Source organism: Brachionichthys hirsutus, chromosome 11 (genome assembly GCF_040956055.1).
Source record: "Brachionichthys hirsutus isolate HB-005 chromosome 11, CSIRO-AGI_Bhir_v1, whole genome shotgun sequence".
NCBI classification, from domain to species: domain Eukaryota; kingdom Metazoa; phylum Chordata; class Actinopteri; order Lophiiformes; family Brachionichthyidae; genus Brachionichthys; species Brachionichthys hirsutus.
Genome location: NC_090907.1, coordinates 12,793,165 through 12,806,808, shown reverse-complemented (window position 1 = coordinate 12,806,808; position 13,644 = coordinate 12,793,165). Strand labels below are relative to the sequence as shown.

Genomic DNA, 13,644 nt, shown 5'->3' with positions numbered 1-13,644 from the left:
TGACGAGGAGCAGAGCTGCAGTCACAGATGAAAAGTCTCGGGCTTCTTTTCTGCCTCTCGCCATCCTGCTCCTCCTCTCACGCTTCCTCCCATCGTCTTCCTCCCTCGCCCCCTTTTGCACTTTCATGTGTTCTCATTATTGCAGCTGCTCTCTGCCGCTGATTCGATCTTTTCTCTGCGCTTCATTGTGCTTTTTCTTTTTCTTTTTGCTTCCCTTTCCTTATATCAAGTCCTTCTTACCTCTGCTTTACTCGCAAAGAGGAAATTGAAACTCTCTTCTATAATTCATCTGTTGTCACACTAATGTCTGCACCAGTGCCAAGTTCTCTGCTCTGTTTTCTCTCATTTCTGCTGCTTTCCATGCCTGCACCCTCCAAACCACACACACACACACACACACACTCAGAAAAATGCTACTTTCACTTATGTCCAGTCAGCAGGTTGCGTAACTCCCAGTGCATTGTGGGTCTGGATGCATGCATTTGTGAGTGCAACGTGAGCTTGTGTGCAGAGATGACATTGCAAAGGACAAAGGCATTTCGGTGCATAATGAAACGTGACGTGTGGACGCTTTGTCATCACGCTGACCTGCTAAAACACACAGACACACTGCAGTCTGCAGATAGCTACACATTTGGTGCGACGAGACACACGTGCCACTAAATCACACACGTGCGCAAAGCAGTGGCGTGCAGTCAGGGGAGGCAGGTGAGGCGCAGCCTCACCTGTCATCATATAAAATCATATAAAAATTATGTATTTGTATTATTAAAAATAATATAAAAATCATATAAGATATAATATAACATCAGTGATATTACATTATATATTTTATGATTTTTTCATTTTTAATAATACAATTAGTGCATCACGTGTTCTTGTGCTCAGCGGCATTAAAATACTGCAGAATGAGGCCGCATGTAATACAGCCTGCAGCCCATAGGAGACCCGTGAGTGATTCAGCGCGCTCATCAGCTGATCCGCTCGTTCGAGACGGGCTTGTAAACACAGAAGCGCTGGCTGTCTGGATGTCTGGACGTCAAGCAAGAACCCGTGTTTTCTGCTTTTCCTGCCTTCTTTTCTCAACTTCTGACGATGTCTGGACTCGGATGGGATATAGCGACATGAAGAATTTACCGAGAAGCCTCCAAACACGAGCAGCGACCGCGCGTATTCATGGTCAAATTGCGGGACCGATTCGAGCAGAACCGCGGCGGACTGGGCCTGACAGAGAGTCCATTAGATGTGAACGAGTGTTCTGTAACGTTCTGGAGAACATAAGCTGTCAAATGAAGCCCAGCTTTTCCTCCGATATCGCTCGTATATCTGTCGGTCTGCGCTCTCTCTCTCTCTCTCTTCCTCCCTCACCCACTCACTTGCTCCGTGTTGGGGAGCAGCATGTCCCTCTCGCAGCGGACAGACAGGGACACACACACGCACCCCCTCATCCACACACAGACCCGTCTCAGAACATGTGTTTAACAGTTAAACATCAGTTAAACTTTAACTGATCAACACACGCATCCACACACATTCAACGCTGCACGCACACTGATACGCAGAGTTGAATAATTTTATTAAATCTCTTGCAAATACGGAGACTATGTGTGGTCTCCCCTTTTTGTCATAAACTGATGAGTCAGGTTTGTGACAATATGTAAAAAATTCTAGTACGAATTTTTAAACAAAACACGTTAAATGAACAAGCTGTAGGTTCATTTATTTGTAAATCTGACTGTGCCTCACCAGACATGAACCCCACCGCACGTCACTGGCGCAAAGACACGGTGCGACTGCCATATAAATCACGGATGTGAAGAACCCACACAGTGACACAAACACACACTGGCTCTACGTATAGTTTGCAGCCATTCTCTGGGCCTGCGATGTAAATGATTAATTCGGGTTGTTTCGCAGGGAGAGCGACGGCTGGGCATGCGGGTGTGAATCCCTGCTTCAGTTGAACTCAAGCTGGCATCGCCCGCTACAATGTGGGTCAGCTCGACTGTCAGAAGTGACCAGCAATACCAGAACCACAACGTTAGCATAAAACGGAGGCTGACACAGAAAACTAAAGCTAAACTAAATCCATAACAGTTAGACGCAAACATTTTCAAATCAGTCAGCGATTGGTGGAAAAGTTCTGCGACAGCATTTCAATCATTTATTTTGATTTATCTGATTGAACATCAACAACTTTCACTTGCCCAGAGTCGGGATTTACTTGCCCCGAGACAAGCTTTAGCGCCGAGACGTGAGCATGTCCCCAATGGCTCTTTGGTTAACAGGCTTATTGTCAGTTAGCTCACCAACGCGACAAGGCCAGCGAGATGCCTGGAAACGTTCAATGTCAAAATTTAGCTTCACCTTATGTGGAAAAGCTTTTTTGTGCATTCAGTCATGGTTAGCCTCGCAACCAGTTAGCATCTTAGGCTCAGATTCAAGATTTAAGATACTTTATTATCATTATGCAAACATAATAAAACCAGAGTTAAATTATACTTCATTGTTGTGAACGGGAGGATTTTACTGTAGTTTTCATACATCAAAACACGAGCAATTATATCACTAAGTATATGGAGATTTCTAGTATAGTATAGTTCATTGGTGTTTTCTCCTGGCCGCGCCTCTGCACCACAATATTTCACAAACTGAAATAGATAGCAGCAGACACATAGCGAGCACGAATTGGGGCTGGGGGGGGCACCGGCGGCAGGGAGGGTCGTGGTGGAGCGGATGATCCTAAAAACATGGCCAAGACAACTGAGGAACCACGAAACCACCAGCCATCAAGCCACAGCGGCGCATGTTGAGACAGAATAGCAAATGAGGCCGACTCCAGTGTCGCCCTGCCTTCACCACGCCGACCGTCGGGGGGGATGGAGATGATGAATCGAGAAGAGAGTTCTTTCTTTTTTTTTTTAACAACTCTCTGCTTCTTGCTCTCCCTCCGCCTTTGTCTGTTTTCTCTCTCTCTCCTCGCATTCTTGATGTTATTCTTAATGAACTCCTCTGTGCCCCCTCTGCTCCTCCTCGCCACTCGTAACTTATTCTGTTCTTCATCTGTCTTCTTTCTCAAACCCCCCATTCTCTCTCTCTCTCTCTCTCTCTCTCTTTTTCAATGTACATAACAGTGTACTCTTTAGGAGGGAGCCCTGGCGGTCTCTATGGTAACCAAATTGCTAGGCAACAGCCGGTTCTCCCTTCCTTTCCTGTGCAGAGCAGAACCGGCAACAACCAACCAATCAAAAGCCGAAGCAAAACACCGGCGTATGTGAAAAGTTCAGACGACATCCAGAGGTTACTGCAACATTCTCCATTTCCGCATGGGCTGTCTTGATATCGAGAAACATCGATATCGAGACACATCATACCAATGAGCAAGAAATCATCGTTGAACTGAGACAAAAAACATTGATATTTTGTCACATAATCATTTGGTTGTTACGATTTAATAAAAGGGTTAATCTGACCGTGAACCAGGGAGCACAGGCAAACAAAGATGGATGAAATAGCAAGCACGTCCTCCTTAGCGTCGCATCACACCTCTAAACACCCTGCTGGAGGCCGCTGAATAGGCCTTTAAAGTTTAAACGACGCCGCATTAAACACGGGCCTGCCGTGTTTGAAATCATCACAAGTCTGTTACATTTTAGGCACGTTTAAGATACGTTTAAAAACAAAAGGCGGCTTCAGTTTAAAAGACGTTTAAAAACAAAAGGCGGCTTCAGTTTAAGATACATTTAAGAACAAAAGGCGGCTTCAGTTTAAAATACGTTTAAGAACAAAAGGCGGCTTCAGTTTAAGATATGTTTAAGAACAAAAGGCGGCTTCAGTTTAAAATACGTTTAAGAACAAAAGGCGGCTTCAGTTTAAAAGACGTTTAAAAACAAAAGGCGGCTTCAGTTTAAAATACGTTTAAGAACAAAAGGCGGCTTCAGTTTAAGATATGTTTAAGAACAAAAGGCGGCTTCAGTTTAAAATACGTTTAAGAACAAAAGGCGGCTTCAGTTTAAAAGACGTTTAAAAACAAAAGGCGGCTTCAGTTTAAAATACGGTTAAGAACAAAAGGCGGCTTCAGTTTAAAATACGTTTAAGAACAAAAGGCGGCTTCAGTTTAAAAGACGTTTAAGAACAAAAGGCGGCTTCAGTTTAAGATACGTTTAAGAACAAAAGGCGGCTTCAGTTTAAAATACGTTTAAAAACAAAAGGCGGCTTCAGTTTAAAATACGTTTAAGAACAAAAGGCGGCTTCAGTTTAAAAGACGTTTAAAAACAAAAGGCGGCTTCAGTTTAAGAGACGTTTAAGAACAAAAGGCGGCTTCAGTTTAAAATACGTTTAAGAACAAAAGGCAGCTTCAGTTTAAAAGACGTTTAAGAACAAAAGGCGGCTTCAGTTTAAAATACGTTTAAGAACAAAAGGCGGCTTCAGTTTAAAAGACGTTTAAGAACAAAAGGCCGTTTCAGTTTAAGAGACGTTTAAGAACAAAAGGCGGCTTCAGTTTAAAATACGTTTAAAAACAAAAGGCGGCTTCAGTTTAAAATACGTTTAAGAACAAAAGGCGGCTTCAGTTTAAAATACGTTTAAGAACAAAAGGCAGCTTCAGTTTAAAATACGTTTAAGAACAAAAGGCGGCTTCAGTTTAAGAGACGTTTAAGAACAAAAGGCGGCTTCAGTTTAAAATACGTTTAAGAACAAAAGGCGGCTTCAGTTTAAAATACGTTTAAAAACAAAAGGCGGCTTCAGTTTAAAATACATTTAAGAACAAAAGGCGGCTTCAGTTTAAAAGACGTTTAAAAACAAAAGGTGGCTTCAGTTTAAAAGACGTTTAAAAACAAAAGGCGGCTTCAGTTTAAAAGACGTTTAAAAACAAAAGGCGGCTTCAGTTTAAAAGACGTTTAAAAACAAAAGGCGGCTTCAGTTTAAGAGACGTTTAAGAACAAAAGGCGGCTTCAGTTTAAAATACGTTTAAGAACAAAAGGCGGCTTCAGTTTAAAATACGTTTAAGAACAAAAGGCGGCTTCAGTTTAAGAGACGTTTAAGAACAAAAGGCGGCTTCAGTTTAAAATACGTTTAAGAACAAAAGGCGGCTTCAGTTTAAAATACGTTTAAAAACAAAAGGCAGCTTCAGTTTAAGAGACGTTTAAGAACAAAAGGTGGCTTCAGTTTAAAATACGTTTAAGAACAAAAGGCGGCTTCAGTTTAAAATACGTTTAAGAACAAAAGGCGGCTTCAGTTTAAAAGACGTTTGAGAACAAAAGGCGGCTTCAGTTTAAAATACGTTTAAGAACAAAAGGCGGCTTCAGTTTAAGAGACGTTTAAGAACAAAAGGCGGCTTCAGTTTAAAAGACGTTTAAGAACAAAAGGCGGCTTCAGTTTAAAATACGTTTAAGAACAAAAGGCGGCTTCAGTTTAAAATACGTTTAAAAACAAAAGGCGGCTTCAGTTTAAAATACGTTTAAGAACAAAAGGCGGCTTCAGTTTAAAATACGTTTAAGAACAAAAGGCGGCTTCAGTTTAAGAGACGTTTAAGAACAAAAGGCGGCTTCAGTTTAAAATACGTTTAAGAACAAAAGGCGGCTTCAGTTTAAAATACGTTTAAGAACAAAAGGCGGCTTCAGTTTAAAAGACGTTTAAAAACAAAAGGCGGCTTCAGTTTAAAAGACGTTTAAGAACAAAAGGTGTCTTCAGTTTAAAAGACGTTTAAAAACAAAAGGCGGCTTCAGTTTAAAAGACGTTTAAAAACAAAAGGCGGCTTCAGTTTAAAAGACGTTTAAAAACAAAAGGCGGCTTCAGTTTAAAAGACGTTTAAGAACAAAAGGTGGCTTCAGTTTAAAATACGTTTAAGAACAAAAGGTGTCTTCAGTTTAAAGGACAGGCTTCTATTTTTTCAGCGTTCCTCTTGCAGGTCTTCAAAGTTTTGGCAACAACCAGATTTAGATGCTGAGACAGAGCAGACGGCGATGCCCGTCGAGGGGGGGGGGGGGGGGGGGGAGTAGGCAGCAGCGCTCATAGAGGGACAATAGCGCGGGGCGGGGCCATTTTAGGGTCTCAGCATTGTTTGTGTTGACGCTGGATGATGAGGATTTGTCCTTCACTCCTGTGGGGCGGGGGGACAAAGGACTCAATTACATCACACACACACACACAGACACACAACTCCAGGTGTGTGTGTGTGTATTCAAAGAGCGCATGCCGGAAGACTCAGTCAGGGCATCCCTGCTGCTTCAGACTGTTGGACTGTCTGTCCAGCCAGATAAAGTAGCCTCAGAATCTCAGCTCTGATTTGAGGAGGGGGGGGATTTAATGACAACCATAACCCCCTCCTCTCTCTGTCTTTCTCTTATTTCTCTCATTTACTAGCAGCTGCCGTTCTTCTCGGTTTCCGCTCTCGACGCAGTCTTTTCATCTCATTTCTGCTATTTTACTATTTCAATCTAATTTGCTCTCCCTTTCTCATTTACCTCCTTCTCTGTCGCCGTAGTTACCAAGGCAATTTTCAGGTGTGCACCACAGGTCCGACCTCGTAAGCAAACATCATCCTGGTTCATCTACTTCCACCCGAGCCTCCGCCTCCACTCTTTCCCCCCCACCCCTTCCACCATCATATCAATGCCAAAGGAACCTCCCCCCTTCTCTTCCCCTCCGTCCCTCCGTCCCTGCTTCACGCCCCACACCTCCAACCTTCTGCTGGAAAGAAAAGAAGCGTAAAAACACAGAGTGGGGTGCAGCCATGACTTTTAATGCCAGTGTTCACTTTGAGTAAATAGTATATCAGCTGGGATCCAGACACACGAGCGCTGGAGCTGGATGGTGGATGAAGCAAAACAATAGAGAAGAGAAAGGAGAAGGAGGCAGGGAGGGATGGGAGAGGAGTGTTAAGTGAGGATGCAGAGCAAAAAGAGGAGAGGAAAGTGTTGAGAGATGGAGAAAGAGAGAAGGAAAATCTCATCTCCTTGTGGAATGATGTGCCGTTTATCACGCTGATCGAAAAACAGGAAGAGACCTGGCTCGGAAAAGGCAGCTCCACAGTGTTCGTGATAAGTTCCATCTTTAACTTGAGTGGTGGATGCAGAATACATACCATAATGTCTCGACAGCTTTTTGTCTGGCATCTATTATGCATGCAGGGCTGCCCGGATTAATAGCATTACATATGTGGCAGTATGGTGGAGGGTCTCCTCCAGGAAGCTCTGCAAATTGGAGGAAACTGTAATGATGCACACAAATTAATGAATGCAATGCACACTTGCACGTGCCCTCAAACACATGTGCACGTGTGTGTGAGGACACACACACACACACACACACACACAAACCCAAAAGGCTAGGCTTCCATTTTCATTTCAGCAGAGAAGATTGCATTTTTCTGAGGCTATGTGTGTTGTATGTGTGTGCGTGTGTGTGTGTGTGTGTGTGTGTGCGTGCGTGCGCTTGTTGGCTGTTGGGGAGGGAGTGATGGGGGATATTAAACGATTCAAATGCTGTAGCTCCTGCTCTCCTCCACTGGAGAGACCTGGACTGCAGCATGGCTACGCTCTCTCTCTCTCTAACACACACACAAACACGCACACACAAACGCACACACAAACACACACACACATATCAGTTTTGTCAGAAAGGCCAATTTAAAAACACATAGTGCCAATTAACCGAGGGGCAGCATAGTTGCAGTGCGGAGTGCACAGAAAACGTGTGCATGTGTGTTTTAGTGAGTTCATCTGGCGTCTTCTCCGGGCAAACAGCTCAAGACCAGGAGGAACCAAGACGTCCCATTTTTAAATGTCCAAAATCTCTTTCGATTGTTGTCTTTGCGTGCCAGCGACGATGATTTTTTACTGTCAATTAGCGACGAAAACACCATCCCCAGCAGGATAAGTGCATTGTGCTGTCCTTAGAAGATGCATTCAAAGACCGAGAAAGCACACACACACGCGAGTAACAAAACCCACACTGGGAAAAAAGAAAATGTCTCCGGAGAAGACAATCTAGAGACATAAAGAAATAAAGATGGTGAGAAATGCAGTCAGGGTGGAATCTGCAGCCGGTTGGAGCTCCGACTCGAGACCTTAATAAATGTTCTACTCATTCACTATCATTTATTGCAGTCGCACGGCGCCCGCGGCACATTGAGCATCACCCCTGCAGCCGCTGCAAAGTCTCGGATGCCTCCAACCTGCAGTGCTGCCATTGTTGCGATTCAGCGTGCTGCGCAGGCGATCTTTGAGCTCCGCTGTTTAAAGGCCTGCACAAACCTGAATCGCTCACACGACGCCCCTTTATGGCTGCAGGAAGTCTGCCAGAATGCATTAGCGCTCATACTTACTCTGTGCAGTTCATCTTATTAAATACAAGCCAAAGGTCCCAGAGGGGGCGCTGCGCTGTGAGCTGAAATCCACACTGACGTTAGTGAGGGGATGTCCGCGACTCAGAACGCACACGAGACGTTTCAAAAGGGGCCTCACACCTTGTCTTATAACGTAAGTTATAACAGGTTCCAATGAATGCTGAGTCATGGTTCATCTACGCTGCATAATTAGAGCACAGGAATGAAATGGAAGGACAGATCAATTAAAAATGATAACTGCTTTCCAGATTGCACGCGGATGGTTTGATACCGTGTCAGCATCTTGTGTGTGTGTGTGTGTGTGGGGGGGGGGGGGGGGTCACTGCTATAGCCGTCTGGTCCCCATGCGCCCAAAATGAGAGCAGCAACCTCCTCACAGCGTCAAACACGTTCCTCCCCGAGTGTTCGGGGGAACCTCGGAGTCTCATCGCTGCTCTTTGCCGACGCCGCGGCTCCGTCGGCTTCATCGGCCCGCGATCTTCAGCTCACACTTGGGCAGTCTTTAGCCGAGTGTGAAGCAGATGGCGTGACAAGGCAAGCGACTCCGAGGCCTTGAGTCTCTGCCGGAAATCAGTGAGCTGCTGCCCCTGAGCTGGGGAAATGCCGCCGCCGCGAGTGAATGGATCTCAGCATCTTGCTGGATTTGTTCTTGACTGAAGGGAAAAGGGACCTTTATTTTTTTTTAATCAGGTTCCCCTATTTCACACAGAAGCGCCACATTACTGTCCGATGCTCGCTACGCATTTCCTTAATCGAATAAATGTGAATATATTTTGAATATTGTTGAAGCATGTTTTGTATGCCAAAGAAACTTAGTAAATAAAACGGTTTAATTTTCAATTATAGCATTTTTATGCTATAATTTATATATTAACACAATAATCTGTATTATTGCAGCACATATGACAGCATAGAGTAAAAAGAAATCTACTTGTCTGCAGTTCTATTTGCACTAAATGCAGACGTTCCCAAGAAGGTCGTCACAAGGTCATCACCCATTTTGCAGACGGTGACCCTAGTAGCCTAATAAAGCATAAAACCACTGAAAGCTGCAAAACAACAGATGGAATCTATTAGGTTCATAGAAAAATGGATGTTGTATTTAATACCATTGTAGTATTAAAACATGTTCAAAGAGGGGAATTTGGCCCCTGGCTGATAGAAGTTGAGTTTGACGCGCTACAAGGCTGCCAAGTGACAGGACAGGGGCCAATCAGAATTCAGCTGCAGCCATTGCCCCTCTGGATGGCACCAGAAGCCATATGAGCTCCCTCCTCAGCGTAGAAACTGAGAGGAGAGATGCAGCTGCTGCACACTGAAGGTTCCCGGTTGTGGAGCTTCAAGCATGCGGGCCCTCCCGGGAGCCTCGTTTAGGGAGGCTCATCCCAAGCTCATCTTTCAGACTCCCCGAGGACGAGCTTAAAAGTGTTGCTGAGGATGATTAAAGATCACTACAGTCGTGACAGTTGAGGGGACCGTGAGTGTTTGCACCAATTCTGTTCTGATTAAACGAATTGTTTCTGAAATATATATATATATATATATATATATAAATGCTCTAAATGCTCTATCAGTCACCTCATATCTAGACTGTCTGACAGGATTCAGCAAAATGCCGCGGCTCTTAAATTCTAGCTGGACCAGCCATTAATGGATCATCATTAAGCTTCAGCCATAATTTGTGCTGTAAAATGAAAGGAGCTAAAATAGAGGTTGTCAAAATAAAATAAAAATATATAGCGGGCACTTGAAAAAATAACTCTCTGCATGTTATGATTGGTATTAGTCACTGGAACTAGCCTTTTGATGAGTTGCAGGTGAAACTTCCTGCAGTGGTGCATTAAGTCTGAGGGGATGGAACATTTATTTAGATATCAAATATCACCATATAACTTCTGACTTGCTCATATGATGTCATCTTACATTATGCTCTCTGGCTTAAACGTTTCTATTGCATGTAGTCACCACCATGTTTTATCAACACCCAAACAATTATTGCCATGATTCCCTGGACGCTGATCTGGTTGTGCATCTCAACCCTGATGCCACCGGCCCCACAGTGTTCCAAGCCCTCCTCGGCTGCGGCAGCCCGGACAATCAAGGGCTAAATGCTACGCTTTAGAAACAGTAAAGATGACCCTGGGGCTAATTCAGCCTTCAACAGACATGCTCTGCCTTGGACAGGGAGCAACGGGCGCAGGTGTAGTGATCATGGATGGCGTTTCCCTCAGACTGGCCCTGATTGGTCGCCGTCCATCGGGCGCAGTGGCAGTTCAGGGCCCGTTTCCCGCCTGCAATGCTACAGACTCTCTAAAGAAGCAGCCATGATCATCTCCAGCTGCAGACCCACGAGGCCAACACCGGATTGCGCTGCGTTGTGTCTGCCCGACTCTCCTCCAGCTCTCTTCTCGACACGTACAGGCGGGCCGTGATTGATGTTAAGGGATGAATTCACGCGATTGGTTCAGGCCGGTGTCGCCGTCTCGCCGTTTAGCTGTTGCTCTTTGATGGCTTATTGAGGTCGACTGCTTCATTTTTTTAATACATCTGTATTGGCAATACAATCCGCGTGAGGACAGCTTTAGATCTAGCAGGTTTGTTTTACTCGTTTTCTTGATGACGATAAATCAATTCGTTAAATGATTTTCTTTCAAGTTTTTCACTGTGATTTCTCAATAAATATTTCCTTTCATATGTACAAAGTGTTTGTTCAGCTCTCGGACAGTATAGAAATGATGGAAACTAAAAAACAGCATGTAATATTATCTGAACTTTCAACGTATTCATTTTACTTCACGTTCGCCACCTGAATGGCTGCATCTGAATGGCGTCTGCTTGCACCTGAATGGCGTCTGCTTGCACCTGTCTGCAGGTGTGTAGAAGTGCCAGCTGTCCTTATATTACTAAATCTATCTGCTAGCATGCTGCTACATTTACTGACTGCAGCAAACACAAAGTGACATCAGAACCTCCCCAGGAGTTCTGAAAGCGCAGCCAGCCCTGCGTAAAGATGCTGCCTTCCAGGAGGGGGCAGCACTCATACAGAACATGTCACGCTCCTGGTTCTTGTGTTTGATTAGTCCCTGTTTTATTCCAGAATGGAGTCCTTGTGTCCCGTCTTTTCCCTGCTTGTGTTTCCCTTTTGATTCTTCCCATCTTCTTCTTTCAGTTTGCTCCTCCCTGCTCCACCTGTGCCTGCGTAGGCCATCTCTGTGAATCCTCGTGTCCGCCGTCAGGCCATCTGATTGGTCAGCCGAGCTCCCTCGTGTTTGCTCCTGAATGGTTGTTTACTCTGTGGAGGTTCCTCTTGTGAAATTTGGGCTTTGTTTGGTTGGGTTTTCTTTATCTTGCAGTTTTGGTGTTTTTTTGGTCAAAGCATAACGCTTAAAGTTCTGCCTGTAGAATTTTATATTCTCAAGGTTTTGGTTTTTTATTTTATTATATTCTATTTCCATGGTTTCAGAAGATTGTTCTAAAGTTTAAATGTCCGCTTAGAGGCTCACATGTTGTGTAGAGACAAGCAGGACAGGATATATATATACACACACACACTCACACTCATAGACACACACTTTGGATTTAATTCAGTCAGAACTGGAACTATAATGTTTCAGGATGAACATTAAAAAGTTATTTTAAAATTCAGATTTGTGCATTTTTCTGAATAGACCACTTTGTAACTTTAGTTTTGAAAGCAGCTCTATAAATAAATTTATTATAGCTCATTAAATTGATTATGAATCAGACCCCACCCCTCCAAAAAAGGAAAAAAAAGAAGCTATCGGTATATTTATATTGTGAACCGGAGCACCAGGATCAGCCGCATGGAGTCAGAAGCGGGTGATGGATTGCTAGAGGTGTGTATAATAGTCACAAAGAGACTCACGCTTGTGGTTGTTCTTGCGCTGGAAGGGTAGTGTGTGTCGCTCGGAGTCTTCTTCCCCCTCCTCATCCGCCAGGTGTGTGTGAGTGTAATGGTAACTCAGTCCTGGGCGGTTTTTGTAACGCTTCCCACAGACTGCGACACACACAGTGTGGAAAGAGAATCGTTTTCTGTCAGGGTAAGTTCAAACGAGAGGAAGGAGGCGAAAGAGGAATTAAGCAATTCAGTTGGACTGCTCACTATCACAGACGTAAGGCTTGTCTCTGTCTTCGATGGCAGGCGGCTCTTGTCTCTTCCTCATGCCCCCGACACCACAGGCCTGCACACACACACACACACGTTCGCACTCTAATCATCTGCACCTAGTGTAAAGCTCCACTTCCAACAGGAGGGGGCTGATGACACCAAGCAGGGGAGCAGCAGCTCCAATTAACAACCCTGGTGTGTGAGTGTGAGCTTGTATGTGTGATGACTTTCGGAGTACGGTATATTGTTAACACTTGATTATCCTCCCACTGGAATTCCAAAATAAGAGGAGGGGGAAAAAAAATCTTTACAAGCTAATCAAAGTTGTGAAAATGTTTGTCCCGGCATGATTTCAATATCTGTACTCATTTGCATTTATTCTCTCTGACAGTGTGCTGGTTTGCCACATGACTTCTGACTCAGGCAAACAGAGAGCGCACAGCAATCCATGACACAGATGCCGAGCTCTATTTGTGAAATGTGAAATCATCGCCGCACCACAGACTCAGACCAGGGGTCATTAAAAAAGGGAGATTTTTTATCGATGTAATTCAGCTTTCATTTAACAATCAGAGCGTTGCTCTGACTCGAAGCTCATTCTGAGACGTTTAGCTTGTAGCTTGTTGGTTCTGGACAAACCTGCCGAGGACGCAAGGAATTCATTTGATCCGCTGTCTTACCCGTGCTTTGGAGCGGTTCTTGCGCTTTGGGACGTCTTCCTCCATCTCGTCCACCTCCAGTTCGTGAGGAAAATCGCCGACCAACAGCTTCTACGGGTGAGATATAGAGATTGACAGACAGATGGACTGCCAGACAGATTCCTCTCCTTTTCCTGTCTTCTATTTGCTTTCAACCTTTTCCCTGGTTGGACCAGAGATCCTAACAAGTCGTTTATTGCAAGCACGAGTCAAGTCTGCGACTGTTTCTCCAGGCTTCTCATCATATGCTGCTTGTCAGAGCTCTTTCTGATTCAAACCAGTGACATCACTCCTTTATCTATTAGCATAGCATTCATTGGCTTCCTGGGATATGACCACTTTGAACAGTGCAATACGAAATGATGCCCGGCCACTGCATCACATGTTGCAGTGTAAGATGCACAGTGCACATTGCAGAACAATATATTGAATTTCCCTGCCGGACAGCAGAATATGTATGATTCTGCGCG

General features: G+C 44.4%; 1 protein-coding gene across 1 annotated transcript in view; it reads right to left on the bottom strand.

Annotated features, from left to right (window-relative positions):
- dpf1 (double PHD fingers 1) overlaps positions 1-13,644 on the bottom strand; it is a 41,076-nt gene that overhangs the window by 13,154 nt on the left and 14,278 nt on the right. Inside the window, 3 exon segments of the mRNA XM_068745881.1 lie at positions 12,234-12,365; positions 12,471-12,549; positions 13,157-13,246. Of these exon segments, the coding sequence (XP_068601982.1) occupies positions 12,234-12,365; positions 12,471-12,549; positions 13,157-13,246 (301 nt within the window).